This window comes from Pseudorasbora parva, chromosome 9 (assembly GCF_024679245.1).
Source record: "Pseudorasbora parva isolate DD20220531a chromosome 9, ASM2467924v1, whole genome shotgun sequence".
Lineage (NCBI taxonomy): Eukaryota > Metazoa > Chordata > Actinopteri > Cypriniformes > Gobionidae > Pseudorasbora > Pseudorasbora parva.
The window spans coordinates 43393880-43410064 of NC_090180.1; the positions used below are offsets into that span (position 1 = coordinate 43393880).

The window sequence follows — 16185 nt, forward strand, 5'->3', positions numbered from 1 at the left end:
ATCAACTTGTAAAAGTGCAAGTATCATTATATGACCCCTTCAATATCTTCATTTACCTCTCTTCACTTATGACTCTTGTGAAAGTGTAAAATGCTCTTACCGCTGTGAATGAACTCAAGTCAGTTACTGCAGATGTTCAGAGCGAGTGCTTCTCTGATTCCCTCATGTCACTTTAATATAGTTTCATGCAATCACACTCTTCACTCTTCATTGAGGGTTTTTATGCAGTTTGAATTAGTTTGCTGCTTTCTCTTAAACAAAATACACTTTATGCACAAAAGGATTGGCACACGCCTCTTAATTATTGAATTTAGTGTTTCAATCAGACCCACAGGTCAATGTGTGGATGTAGAGGTCAAACAGTTGGAGTAGAAAAAGGAATTACGTGTTGTACAAAAAGTTGGTGTATAATTCAAAAATGGTGTTTTATTGGAAAGTGAAAAAATATTTACAGTGTAGACAATGGAGATACCAAAAATTAGTAAAAACTGTACAAAAAGAAAACAAAGAGAGTTGAGAGGTAAATAAATAAATAATTTTGCAAAGTGCTGCTGTTACAGCAGGTCCATCTAATGTGTATGCTTTGTTTCTGTTTTATATAACCTATGCAAATATATCTATTAAAATACTGATACTCTGGTCTATAACTCCTCCCCAAACCTCCCGCTGCCCTGTATCTTGCTCTCTCATTGGCTGTGGGTTATCGCCAATGTTATTTTCAGTTGGAACACATTTCACTCAGCAGGGCTGTTACGGCACAACAAAACATTGCAAAACCTTTTTTAAATGGAAACGGTGGTGCACTGAACACCCTGTTCTGATGACACAAGACTTTTAACTATGGCAGCTGAGAAGCCCATTCTTTGTGTTCTTTTTGAGGAATGTTTGGAGCCTGATGAAATCGATATAAATACATATGTATTACTGCAAAATACTCTTGATGTTACAGTTGCTGCCTTTTTCCATCCAGCATAAAAAATAATATCCCAATCGAGTGAGGGATTTGTGAAAACTGGTTCCTAATTCTTATGATCCAACATTTATTTTTCCTCATTCAGGATGAAAAGACAAATTTTATCTGAAGGATAATCCACTTCTTACCTCTGAGACTGCGTTATGATCAGACCTTATTATTTTTATTGGTGAAAAAAAAACATGTTTACGTAACCACAAATGAACCATAGTTTTGCTACACAAACCATAGTTTATTTAACCAAGGAATTTTTTGTAAAACGTCTTGGGTTAAAACTGTGACCTTGTTTCCCTGAGAACAGGGAACGAGACATTGTACCAAAAACACTTTGGGGAACGCCTTAGCATGACCGATGACTGAAGCACTGTAAAATCACAGCAGTCATATTGGCCAGCAAGGGCCATGACGTCATACTATGACCCGAAAAGATAAAAGGGGCGCCTGGAGAACATGTAGCTATTTCTTTTCTTTCAAGCTGTACACTTGGGGTGTCAATAATCCAAAGCACATGGAGAGTGAGGAACGGAATTTCCCCTTTTCTCTCTAACCTCGGATTCTTTGTGCGTTCAACGCTTCGTGAATCCCATGGTTTATTTGGTCTGATTCCCCTCAAGAAGCTTGTATATCAATTATTTTGGGTGTGGACCAGATGATGTGTGCTCTACAGTGGCCTTGAAACTCTGAGGGTCTCGCAGGCGATTTGTATGGTGGTTGGTATATTTATTATTTATATTTATTATATTTATTGTAGGCTACATCTCCATCATGCATGAGTTATTGGATAACACATACACTGTTATCTTTCATTTGAAAGCCATGTTTCTAGCATCAGTAAAACCACGTTCTTGCATCTTTAAAATATATCTTATATGCTCTCAATGCAAAATGCTGAACAGTTAGTTCATGCCTTCATGACCTCAAGGCGAGATTATTGTAATGCTCTACTGAGTGGATGCCCTGCATGCTTAATAAATAAAATCCAGCTGGTTAAAAATGCAGCAGCTAGAGTTCTTACTAGAATTGTTTTCCATTAATCTGGTGGAAATAAATGTATACACTTTATTAATGAAACAAAACCACATCATTGTACATGGAATTGTTGTGGGAAAAATAGATACTCTGAACCCCATGTCAATTTTACATAAACTGAAAAAGTCAAACAGTGTTAGGTTGTGGTCCGCGCTCCCCTACTTTTACTTAATCTAGGGTTACGGTTATGGGGTTTGTATAACAAAAATATTGTTTTTCGATGAGCTCTAAAGAAACCTTTTTCTGTCGTACTACTTTTTGAGATGTATTTTGTTTTAGATATTTGCTTACTTATAAACAAGTATTTGATCGATGCATTAGATACAGTGTGTTTTCATGTGTTCATATCTATGCAAATAAATAAGGCGAGGTTTCGGTTTCATATAATGCTTGTGCGGTTTCCTAGAAATCACCTGATGTATTTTAATAAGAAACGAAACGAAACTTGTTTCTACTGTAACTCACAGTTTCATTTGTAGCTATTCTGACAATTCAATCACCATCAGTCTTTAAAGTTATGTATTAACCAGATATGTTCAAAGATCAGCATTCTACTTTGTAGTTGAGAGGATTGAGCTTTATGACTATGACTCGATCTGAGATTCTCTTAGTAAGGATTTGATCACCCTCTGTCTTCATAAGCAGTGTGTACTTTTTTAATTGTTAAAATGTTTTAATCCTACTGACTTCCAAGCTTTGATGGATCCCAGTTGCTGATCAACAGGTGATTTTCATTTATTATTTATTTATTACTAGATGCATTATTAAGGAGAAGGTTGTCTGTGTTTACTCTGGATGTTCAGATGCAGCAGATATAAAAAATATATATTTTAAAATCAAATACAATAGTTTACTATTCGTATTCGTATTTGCTGCTAGCAGCTATATTTTTATTTGTAGTATTATTTTCTTCATGCTGGTTGTTGAAAGCCTGCAAGATGGTTTTGTGTGCTTTATATAGCTAGCTTATATTATGACAGGATGCACCGATTGTTCATAATGTGTATATTTTATTTTATTAGAAGATAGGACATGTTCCAAAGTGTAAAATTCAAATTCAACATAATCATCCATATGCTAATGTTACCATTACATCTTTAAATAAACTGATAAAATACCAAGTTAAAAAAAAAATTCATTTGTTTTCTTGGGATTTTCGAATAAGCATTGTGTGACATATCAAAAGGGTTATGTCTTATTGTGTTTTTTTGTGTTTTTTTTTTTTTTTTTTAAGTATTCAAATAGCCAGTTTGTTAGAGGTATTCACTGCAACAAAAACAAGAAGACATTCTGAAATCATATGAAAAACTGATCTGCATCTGAAATCGCATACTTATCGCATAAGTAATTACTTAAAATTATTTTTTTTTCTATAGTATGAATGTGTATGTTACTCATTCACAGTGCGAGTTCTTTTGTGACATACTGTTTATCGTTTATATTGTACTAGACTAGCGAAGTATGCCATTTCAGATACATCCGTAGGGTGCGTCTCAGTCAGCTCACTAGTTCAGTAGTCAATGCACTGTTGAGGAGTCTGACATTTTAAGTAAGCTACTATAATGTTCGCACCCTACAATGTCCCACAATGCACAAAACCCAGACGCATCAATGCTTATGGCGGTGTCCTAAATCGCCCCCCTTAAATAGAGCACTGAAATATAGTGGACATTGTTGAGTGCACTCATTAAACCCCACAATTCACTGCAATAACGAGTGTACAACTGATGTATGCTCCAAAGCTAGAGAATACCCATAATGCACTGTAAGACTTGCACGTCAAATTTCCCGAGTCTGACCACAAAATGGCGCCCGCAGCTTTTCCAAAACCGCTTTTCCAATGTGGCTACAGCATATATATACAATATACATTCCTTTTATTGATTCCTTTTTATTAATTATTAAATTGTTTAATTGGGTTTTATACATAGTTTATATGAGAGTTCTAGATAAAGCTTATCATTTATGAAGCTGCATGGTTTTAACTGATTAATAAACAGCAAGCAAAAACCGTTAAACAGTGTCTGAATTCACTCACTCGTTTTCGTTCACTCCTTCAAGTGAAGGCCTACTATAACAGTGGAGTAATGAGGGAATGAGGGTATATGGGTGATTTCGAACACCACATGTTTCCTTAAAGGAAGTTCGGAAGAACTTTATGGAAATGTTCTACTCTGAAGTCGTGATTACAGGCACATTGCATTCAAATTGGGACTTGAGATCACATGTACAAATTTAAAATGAGGAAACTAGCACGTGAAGGTGGCAACATAACGACCGATGACGACACATATGTTTTTAAAAATAAAACCACTAATTTATTAGACAGGTAAGGAACACAAGTTAACCACTCCACTCAACGTCATGTGTTGTCATCTCAAGAGATTCTAGTAAATGTGAGGTAGCGTGACGGCAGCAAGACCTTGATTAGCCGGTACAGGTGTTTCATTGGGGCTGGAGCTAAACTCTGCAGGACAGTGGCCCTCCAGGAGCAGGGTTGAAAACCCCTGATCCAATACAATGAAAGTCAAAATGTTCAAATACTTTTACAGTTTGGAACCATTGTATATTATTTGATCCACCACATCTGGTTTATGTTTATTGTGTTTTGCAGACATATGATTATGGATCAAGAAACAGATGATAATGAAATGGACACCTCTCCAGAGTCTTTTAGAGATTCAGATTGTGTCAATCCTTCAGTCACACATCGAAATACAGATGACATCATGGACAATTCTCAGGTAACAAATCAAGAGCCAAATGATGTCTTGGAGAATCCTCCAATGACACATGATGTAAAATACACAGAAACCCCAAACAAAGACAATTATGATTTAGTTGTGACAGATTCAAACACTAAAGTAGAATCGGTAACACTGTAGAATAATGGTCATTAGTTAACATGTATTAACTAACATGAACTAACCATGAGCATATTTGTTCATCTTTGTTAACGTTAGTTAATAAAAATCCAGCTGTTCATGGTTTGTTCATATTCACAGTGCATTTACTAAAAAGGTTTTAATAATGTATTAGTAAATGTTGAAATCATTAACAAAGATACATAAATGCTTTATAAGTGCAGTTCATTATTAGTTCATGTTAAATAATGTAGTTAACTAATGTTTACTAATGACCATTATTCTAAAGTGTTACCGTAGAATTTCAACCAACTTCACTTGATCAAGACCTTGGATTAAATGCCTTACATGGAGAATACAAGGTAAAAGAATATGTTCCAGTAATGTCATAGAAGAGCCATTTTTGGTTCCCCTCTCCAAAAAAAAAAACCTTTAAAGGTGCACTATGCAATTTTCCGTCCACTAGAGGTCACCTATTAAAAACAAAGGTGTAGTTTGATGACGCCAAGTTTGAGCGCAGTATCTTGGGACATGTGGTCTTCACCTCACAGCCGGTGGAAAATAGGACTCGGCAGGACCAAGAGTTGTGGAGCTGAGCAAGGCCGCTGGAGCGATTGTTACACAAACACCCGCCTCACTAACACCAGGACTTTTATTATGATGGGACGGGACGGGACACAGTCGCCGGGTGCGCGCACTAGTTCCGCTTTTCCTGTCATTGGTATGAAGTGATGCAGCTCTGTTAATCATATTAGATACATTTTAAGTGTGTTTAAAATTATGTTATGACGTTACTCTGTGTGTTCGCTCGCCGCTGCTGTGACACTTGTTCACACTGCTAAGAGAAAAGCGCTTCTGCAGAATAAAACAGGAAATCGAGGGTAATGCAGATATGACGCAATTGACAGGCGACTCCCTCAAATGCTATGCTGAAACGTCCCGGTACTGAACAAAATAAATAACACTGGCCTGGTGTCTTTTGGATATTTTACTGCAAAAATACTACATAGTGCACCTTTAAAGCTACACTGTGTGATATTTTCCCCCATCTAGCGGTGTAAAGGTATATGACCATCCAGTGAATATTAGTTTCTGTTCCTCTCAATTCTGATTTCGTTTTAACTCCTACGGTGGCCGATTTAGTCCAAGATTAACATGGCAATCCCCCGCTTCACATTCGACACAGTGCCATCGAGTGTTAAAACGCGAAAGGCGAAGCTTGAATTTACGGGTATGTCCCTCTTTGGCTAATGTACTTTCAAGATAGAGGAGCAACATGGCGACCGGCATTCGAACTCCTCACCCGTATGTATTTTCAATGGCATATTATAAACTTACGAGAATACTTTATTACTTGAAAGAAGTAAATATACATTAATGAGCAAATATATTTTTGAAAGAACTAAGTGTTTTTAGCTAAGAATAAACGAAATAAAAAGTTACACAGTGTAGCTTTAAGTGAATGGTTCTTAAAACACTTTTTTTTTCTTAGTGTAAAGAACATTTTTAATAATGAATTAATTTTGTGCAATAAAGGTTCCATGGATGTTAAAGCTTCTTCATGGAACCAAATGCTAATAAAGAATGACTTATTTTTAAGAGTAAAGAGGGCAATTTAAAAAGAAAAGAATTGTCTTTACATACAAGGCCCAAAATATATTCTAAGAAATGTTCTTCTAATTCAGTTTGTCTATTTCACCTATACAGATGTAGAATCAACATAAAGTCATGGTGGTAATAAGAAAAAGATCATTTGTTGTTCTCTCTCCAGGATCATGTGAAGCCAGTAGAAGAAGAGGGTAACATGGAACCGAATGGTGCAAAAACAAGTACAGTGCATGTGTGCTCAGGCTTTAATGATTCATCTCAAAGCAATGCTGGTAGGAAATCTGCCTATATCAGCTAAAAGCACCATTATTTATTCTTATATAATCTGAGTCTGAGAACAGTTCTCTGTCGTTTGCTTTAGATCACAGTGATCCCAATTTGACTGTTGCATTATTTGGAAGCTCTGAGGCCGTTCAGTTTGGATGTGACAACATTCTACTTGGAGAGAAGCAATTCTGTCTTAAAAATGCAGAATTCCCCACAATCACTCCAATACAGATGAAGATATCGGAACACCATGTTTCTGTGATCGACATGATTGGCTTACATGAGACTGATCTTGAACCTCTCAATGGTCAACTACTGAATGAGAACCCCGCCTTCATCTTCGTTGTGCGACTTGGACAGTTTACAGATGAAGATAAGATGGGCATCGAATCGCTCCAGAGAATATTTGGTGACAGAATTCTCCTCATTATTCTCTTCACCTATGAACGAGAGGAAGAGTGTGACAATATTAAAGATGACTTGAAGAACAACTCTATTCTGGAGCAGCTGCTGAAGAAATGTGGAGGAAGATATCACATCTGCAGCAAGAACATGAACAGCCAATCACAGATGAGGGAATTTATGGACAGGATTAAGTGTCTGTTCACTGACAATAATCAGCAGTTCTACACCAGAGAGACTTACAAACCTTCAAGAGACCTGCAAACCAGTGAATGTCAAAGTGGTAACAGATTCTATGTTGATTTTTTTCTCCATTTTAACATTTCATTCAAGATTCATATTGATTCTGCAATATATTTAAATATTTTGATTCATGTGGAAGTTGTTAAAGGTCGTAGTACTAATGTTGTCCACCAGAGGGAGCCACGGGCTTGTAGATTAAAATCGTTGTAATTGGTTCAAACGAATGATTTGTAGTATTAATAAAATTGGATGGGTCAGTGATCTCCAAAATATATAAATACATTGAAAATATATAGTTTCAAGTTGCATTGACTGGATCATGTATTGTTGTCCACATTTGTTAGCCTACTTTAAAAAATCGGCACATATGAAGCATTTGTACTCTTAAGTCTAACTGAAGAATGATTTCCCTCCTCTGTTTTTTATAAAATCAAGGTTTAGAAACTGAAGCAAGCATTGGTGAGGCTAACACACAGCCTCTGGGGAGCTTGGAACAACTAAAAACTGATAAAGGTGACAAGCAAAAGGTAAGAGCAAATGCATCCCCCCCCCCCCCCCCCACACACACACACACACACACAACCTTTTACCTTTAGATGCTGTCAATATTATGTTGTATTTGTCAGCTTCTCCAAATGTACAAATATGTGCATATCTGAAAATGTTAAATAATAATGGAATCAGATTGCATATTCATATTTGGCATGTGTTTACCAAAAAGAAATGTCTTTTCAAGTTATATCATTTAACTATGTATTATGGTACTGTATTTTTCAGCTAGGTGCCCTGCAACTCTTTGACAGGATTCATCTTGAAGGCAAACACCAAAAACTAAGAACTGTAGATTTCCTTAAGTCAATTGCACAATCACAGTCCCAAGAGACAGATGAGGAGCTGGCTTCAGTTTTTCTACAAAAAATAATGATGCTGGACTACAGAGCAAGATGCCTCCAGAGTAAAGCAAATTATGGACAACATAACAGACAACAAAGGAACAATGACTCTGAAGATGTTGGTGATGCCTTTGATAATATCTTTGGAGAAAATGCTATACCTTCTGATGAAACAAACAAATTAGATACTATCCACTTAATGGATGTTCAGATGGCCATCTTTCATTGTGCTGATAGTTTCCTAAAGCAGCTCATGGTGACTAAACTTTCACAGTGTCAGTATGCTCTGCCTCTGCTTGTACCAAATCCATTCACACAGCATATTGAGTTCCCACTCTGGACATTTCGACAAATCAACAAGAGCTGGAAGACAACTGATGATAACGGTAAAATCTCTAGCAAATTCCAGCCGGTGTACAAGGCAGAAACTCCAATGGTGGCTTTCTTCAGGTTTGGCCCTGTGACCTCATCCAAGTCTCAACTGATGAACAGCCTGATAAATGAGAAACACAACACATTCTTCCACAGGAACTGCCCAGGCAGCAGCAGAACCAGAGTGCTGATGGATGGACTGGTGGAGATCGCCTGGTACTGTCCCTCTGGAGAGAAAACGGATAGATTTCCTCAGTGTGTTGCCTTCTGTAACCTCCATGGTGATGCAGGTGCCAATGAGAAGCAGCTGGATATCCTGACTGAAATGGCCTCTGTAAATGTTGCTATTTTACCACAACTCGGCAAGAATGATAAAAGCATGACCAAGATCCAAAACTTCTACAAGGACTCAAAGCCACTCATCTGCCTCCTTACTGATAATGATTCAGCTCTCACAGAAATGCGAGAAGGGAAATACAAAATTGGTTTGAAAGACAGAAATCAGTCAGTTGTATTTGAAGAAATCAGAAGAGCTATAAATAATGGGCTCTTGTCTTTTAAATCATCTCCCATCTTCAAGCTTGCAGACGTGGTCAAGCACTCTGGCATCAGAGTAGATGAGGACAATGATGAAGACCTCAGGAGAGGAAAAGAGGCAGCAGAGCATATGATGAGTTTACTGCAGGATAAAGATCTGACTGTAATCAAAGAATCATTTCTGCCATTGCAGGGAAAACTGTGGCATCAGTGGTGCAAAAAGAATAAAGAACTTCATCGACCTACATTGGGAGAATTACATAAGGGGAGCAACATTGAAAATAACAAAAGTTTTAAGCGATCAGAAATGGTGAAAATTCGTGAACAGCAACAAACGTCTGTCTTAAGTCAGTTTATCCAAATCTTCATCCAAAACCTGAAAACACCAGTAGGAAATGAGGTCTCGTATTTTCTTAAATGGCTAGGCATCCTGCTAGATGACTACACAGCTGAAAGTCTTTCAGCCCTTCTTCATCAGTATGATGAAAAATGGTCAACAGTCCTAAATCTTAAAAAGAAACATGACAAATCACAGCAACTGGCAGCTGCGCAAGTAGAACTTGAGAGAGTATCAGAGAAACTACAAGCTGCAACCTTTGGCTTGGAGCACATACTGAGAGAGATCGGTCAGATATATGAATCGTGTTCATCTGTGAAGAGGAACAAGAAAGATCTTGCGTTTGACTTCTCTTCTCTCCCGAGTCTTGCAGCAGAGATGATGATATCTGGATTTCCACTGGAGCTGATGGATGGCGATGCTGCCCATGTTCCTCTGATCTGGGTTACTGCTGTTCTTGATGAACTCATCCAGAAACTGGGAAACAGGAGAGTCTATGTGTTGTCAATTTTAGGGATTCAGAGCTCTGGGAAATCCACCATGCTGAATGCCATGTTTGGACTGCAGTTTGCCGTCAGTGCTGGCAGGTGCACCAGAGGAGCTTTCATGCAGCTGGTCAAAGTGTCAGAAGAGATGAAAACAGAGCTGAAGTTCGACTATATTCTGGTTGTTGATACTGAGGGACTTCGTGCCCTAGAACTGGCTGGAAGGTCAACAGGAAATCATGACAATGAAATGGCCACATTTGTTGTAGGTCTCGGAAATATGACACTGATCAACATCTTTGGAGAAAACACAGCTGAGATGCAGGACATTCTTCAGATTGTTGTTCAGGCGTTCATGAGGATGAAGAAGATCAGGCTGAATCCAAGCTGCATGTTTGTGCATCAGAATGTTTCAGATGTCTCAGCCGGAGAGAAAAACATGGAGGGAAGGAGACGACTGCAGGAGAAACTGGATGAGATGACAAAACTCGCCGCTAAAGAAGAAGACTGTGATACAGAGTTTTTCAGTGATGTCATTACATTTGACGTTCAGAATGATGTGAAATATTTTGCACAGCTGTGGGAAGGCAGTCCACCCATGGCACCCCCAAACCCAGACTATAGCAGAAATATTCAGGAGTTGAAGGACACCATTCTCTCAAAAGCTTCTACATCTAACGGCATTACACTGTCTCAGTTCAAAATGCGTATTGATGATCTGTGGACTGCACTGCTAAATGAAAGTTTTGTGTTCAGCTTCAAAAACACACTTGAGATCGCGACATACAGAAAACTGGAAACTAAGTACAGCGACTGGACATGGAGCCTCAGAAGCGCAATGTTGAGCATTGAAGACAAATTCTACAACAGAATTGCCAATGGAAACATTAAGGTACCGGATAAAGAGTTGTTGGATGACATGAAGAAGACAAAAGAGCAGGTGGAAAAATCAATGATGTCTTACTTTGAGGAGGACAAAGACAAAGAAATTCTGTGTCAGTGGCGAGGAAGATTTGAAACCAGAATTAAAGATCTTCATGATGACCTTGTGAAGGGAACAAAAAGTAAATTAGAGGAAGCGATTGAACAGAAAAAAGCCAGGGAGAATCTGGATCAGAAAAGGACAGAGTATGAAAACCAGCTTTTCAGCCGGAGCAAAGAACTAGCTTTAAGCCTGAGAAATACAGGAACAGATGAAAATATGCTGAGCATGGAGTTTGACACAATGTGGAGCAAATGGGTCACTGAAATGACCAAAGGTACTCCTCCACTGGAAGACCTGAACTTCTGGGATGATGTGACTCGGATCTTATCTGAAGATCAGGAATTGACTTTTGTAAGTGAGCGGTTACATCAGAAAGACTATGAATCGATAGACTGCCGGAGTGATTATTGTGTCTACATGAGACTAAAGAAGCATCTAAAGCATTCTGATGAAACTGAATCTTCAGAGGAAGCTGGCAAGAACTCTAAGAAAAGTGGAATACTTAAGCGGCTTGGTCAAACAATCATGTTAGGTATAGATTACATTAGAGGGACTCAAAAGCCACCTGAGAACATGGACCTAAATGCTGAATGTCAATACTCAATAAGGCATCTGACTCAAAAAATTATTCAGGACACTGAGATGATAATAAAGAAGTCACCAGTTGGAAGACGAGGCTACAGTGATAGTTACATTCAGGAAATAAAAGACTGTGTTCAAAAGTCAGTAAAGCAACATGAATCCAAGAGCCAAAAATACAAATTGAAAAAGGAGTTTAGCATAGATCTCAGTCTTCATGTTTTTGAAATTGCAAGACACAAGTTTACTGAACTCCACAAAGAATTCAGAGAAGCAAATGACCCAAGAATTTACCTTGAGAAGCAGAAAACTCAATATTGGAGCATCTTCGAGAACTACTACAGAGGAGCAACTACAACAACCATACTGAGTGAATTCATCTGCAGCAAACTCGAGCCATCTGTCTTACAAGCAGTTTACAATACAACTGCTGTTGATTTGGCAGCACAGATGAGGTCTGACATTCACTCATTACGTGAAAACCGCCCAAACCTGGAGAAACACATTCTAAAATCCCTTGCAGAAAAGGAGGACTTTGAGAATTATGTAAAATACATTCATAATCCCAGAGAACACTTTAAACGATTCATAAAAAATGAAGTGTACAGATACTACACCAAACAAAACAAAAAGATCCTAAACATTTTCAAAGGAAATCTGACACAAAAAGAGCAGATTGTAAGTAATGCAATCAAAGCAGCTACAATGGAGGTCAAGAGTCGGAGCGGAGACGGCAACATGTGGTTCAGATGCTTTACCAGAACCCTGACAGATGAGCTGAAACTCACAGAGAACTCATGTGGTGATCTCAGCGAAATTAAAGACTTGGATTTTCTTGAGAAGCTTTTAAGTGACAGTCTAGAGGAAAGGATGACAAAGCTGAAGGACAGCTTTAAGAGCATCAATGACCTAAAAATTGAGAAGTGCAGGAAGACACCAGATGAGCATTTGATTGACCACTTCTGTCAGTGCTGTTGGGTTCAGTGTCCTTTCTGTAAAGCCATCTGCACCAACACAATGGAAGACCATCCTGGAGATCACAGCGTTCATTTCCACCGGAATAATGGATTGAATGGGTGGTTTTACAGAGGAACAACAAACTTGTCTATTGTTGTCTGCACAACAGCAGTAGCAAGCGATCTATCTTTTTATCCAAATTCCTCAGATGACACAGTCCCCTTCAAAGAATACAGAAAAGGAGGTTCTAAATATGCTAACTGGAGCATCACCCCTGATCAGGCTGAGCTGTCGTACTGGAAATGGTTTGTGTGCAGATTCCAGAAAGATCTGGAAAAGTACTACAGTAAAACATTCCAGGGACATGGTCAGATTCCAGATGAATGGAGAAAGTACACAAAAAAAGATGCTTTTGAAAGTTTGGATAAATACTTGTGATAGAAAAGTAAGCAAATGCCACTCTTTTAGATCCCTGTTTACAGATTATATTTTGATATCTTGTTTCGCACAATACTGTTTCTGAACTGGTAAATTACATTGTGCTTCAGTGTTAGATTAATTTTTCTGACAAAGTTTGTATACTACTATGTTTTGTTGTGAAGTAACTCTGATGTGCTTTTTATTCAGACAAGGATCAGTACTATCAAAGTGGAGAGACAAACGTGACTCAAAGTGGAGAGAAAAACATGTGGCTGTTAAAGGCAGTGGAAAATGTTTACTGATTTATTCTGTCAAAAAAAATTCCTCAGCAGGTCCTTCTAAAAAAATTAGCATATTGTGATAAAGTTCATTATTTTCCATAATGTAATGATAAAAATTCAACTTTCATATATTTTAGATTCATTGCACACCAACTGAAATATTTCAGGTCTTTTATTGTTTTAATACTGATGATTTTGGCATACAGCTCATGAAAACCCCAAAAAATTAGAATATTTTATCCGACCAATAAAAGAAAAGTGTTTTTAATACAAAAAAAGTCAACCTTCAAATAATTATGTTCAGTTATGCACTCAATACTTGGTCGGGAATCCTTTTGCAGAACTGACTGCTTCAATGCGGCGTGGCATGGAGGCGATCAGCCTGTGGCACTGCTGAGGTGTTCTGGAGGCCCAGGATGCTTCGATAGCGGCCTTAAGCTCATCCAGAGTGTTGGGTCTTGCGTCTCTCAACTTTCTCTTCACAATATCCCACAGATTCTCTATGGGGTTCAGGTCAGGAGAGTTGGCAGGCCAATTGAGCACAGTAATACCATGGTCAGTAAACCATTTGCCAGTGGTTTTGGCACCGTGAGCAGGTGCCAGGTCGTGCTGAAAAACCAAATCTTCATCTCCATAAAGCTTTTCAGCAGATGGAAGCATGAAGTGCTCCAAAATCTCCTGATAGCGAGCTGCATTGACCCTGCCCTTGATAAAACACAGTGGACCAACACCAGCAGCTGACATGGCACCCCAGACCATCACTGACTGTGGATACTTGACACTGGACTTCAGGCATTTTGGCATTTCCTTCTCAGTAGTCTTCTTCCAGACTCTGGCACCTTGATTTCCGAATGACATGCAAAATTTGCTTTCATCCGAAAAAAGTACTTTGGACCACTGAGCAACAGTCCAGTGCTGCTTCTCTGTAGCCCAAAAGTGTCTTGACCTGGGGAATGCGGCACCTGTAGCCCATATCCTGCACACGCCTGTGCACGGTGGCTCTGGATGTTTCTACTCCAGACTCAGTCCACTGCTTCCGCAGGTCCCCCAAGGTCTGGAATCAGTCCTTCTCCACAATCTTCCTCAGGGTCCGGTCACCTCTTCTCGTTGTGCAGTGTTTTTTGCCACAATTTTTCCTTCCCACAGACTTCCCACTGAGGTGCCTTGATACAGCACTCTGGGAACAGCCTATTCGTTCAGAAATTTATTTCTGTGTCTTACTCTCTTGCTTGAAGGTGTCAATGATGGCCTTCTGGACAGCAGTCAGGTCGGCAGTCTTACCCATGATTGCGGTTTTGAGAAATGAACCAGGCTGGAGTTTTTAAAAGCCTCAGGAATCTTTTGCAGGTGTTTAGAGTTAATTAGTTGATTCAGATGATTAGGTTAATACCTTTTCATGATATGCTAATTTTTTTAGATGAGCTGTATGCCAAAATCATCAGTATTAAAACAATAAAATAATTTTTATCATTACATTATGGAAAATAATGAACTTTATCACAACATGCTAATTTTTTGAGAAGGACCTGTATTTGTGACTTGCTCCATGAAGGGAATTGGTGTATGTGATGATGCAATATAATACTGCAATTCAATATATAAATTAGACTGTAATGGACAATTTAAAATGTATTACTGTTGTTGGTTTTGTTGTTGTTGTTGTTGTTGATTTCATATTGGACATCATTTTGCAAAGTCGGGTTGCTTGCATCTTAAAACCTCAACCACATTTTAATTATCTCAGATGAAAAAAGCATCATGATTTCCTAATTGTTAATCACTTTAATCTTTAGAAAGCTCATTCCTGCAGAGCAAAACTATGACTATGGGCTGTACCCATGGTCATCACAGACATTTACTGTAGTTCTGCATGTTTTATTAAAGTGTATGCTTATGCAAATTCTGAATAAAGCTGAGTCTATGATATTAGGTTTGATTTTTTATTTTTTATTTATTTTTTTGTTAATGTGCTTAACTTACATTGGTTGTACTCTTATGTAACCAGGGGTGTGATGATTCTAAGAGTAAGTTTATAATGTGAATGCATTTATGACCATGTTAGCTTTAATAATGACAGAATACAAGTAAACAGAGCAAGATAAACATGTTTATTGGAACACACATTTTCATTAAGTTTAAACTGCAAAGACTTTTTAAAACATTTGCTTAAAACATTTAAGTTTAACATCCTTATCAACATTTTAATATCAACAGCAAATGTCTGTGCATTTTGTATATGATGAACTCGCATGCCAGCTGTCTTAAAGCAGTCATTACATTCATAATCACGCATTATTTTCTAATATTGATATCAAACCAGAAAAAAAATGTTATCCAGGAAGAAAGTCGAGGGCTAAGTTTATTTATATGATGTGTGCACTATTTAGTTACCAGTGTTATGTTTATTAACCTCTTATATTTTCAGAGCATTTTAAACATTCTCTAAATGGCTTAAATATAAGGCCCCATTAAAAAAAAAAAAAAAAAAAGGTAAGATAAATGGTATGGTCTAATTTGATAGAAAGCCTTTCAAAATGTTTTATTTAAGAATTACATAAATCAACATGAAAATTTAAAGGTTCCTTACAACACTCAAGTCATAGTTTTCTTTGTTAAAAGGTTTTGACATTTTGTTTAAGGAAGTGTTAAGGGACTTTATATCGGAGGACAACATTCTAAGGTTTGGATTACAATAAATGGTTCTGGCATCGTGAAGATGGAATTTACCCAGAAGACAAAGTAATAATACAGTATAACCAAGATTACCATAATTAGAATTCAAATCAGACAAACAAACAAACAAAAAATAGATTCTGTCATTTTTTCCAATTTGTTAGCCTACATGAATAATAACATGGTAACTTCTGACCAAAAAGACTTGGATAATTCATATATAGAATAGATTCTTCTTCAGTATTACAAAAGGAACATAAAGAAGATACCATCTTATAAA

General features: G+C 37.7%; 1 protein-coding gene across 1 annotated transcript; it reads left to right on the plus strand.

The window, feature by feature from the left end:
• The first annotated feature begins 2493 nt into the window (after positions 1-2493).
• LOC137089746 (interferon-induced very large GTPase 1) lies at positions 2494-12969 on the plus strand. The gene is made up of 6 exons (XM_067453312.1): positions 2494-2726; positions 4617-4746; positions 6638-6746; positions 6836-7426; positions 7822-7913; positions 8164-12969. The coding sequence occupies exons 2-6, from the start codon at positions 4621-4623 to the stop codon at positions 12967-12969; spliced, it is 5724 nt and encodes a 1907-aa protein (XP_067309413.1). The 5' UTR covers positions 2494-2726; positions 4617-4620.
• The last annotated feature ends 3216 nt before the right edge of the window (positions 12970-16185 follow it).

Bases quoted from the DNA above. Each gene is read 5' to 3' on its own strand.
- LOC137089746 (XM_067453312.1), top strand. From the start codon at position 4,621: ATGATTATGGATCAAGAAACAGATGATAATGAAATGGACACCTCTCCA. The intron at 7,427-7,821 runs GTAACAGATTCT...TATAAAATCAAG, and splicing joins AACCAGTGAATGTCAAAGTG to GTTTAGAAACTGAAGCAAGC. The intron at 7,914-8,163 runs GTAAGAGCAAAT...TGTATTTTTCAG, and splicing joins ATAAAGGTGACAAGCAAAAG to CTAGGTGCCCTGCAACTCTT.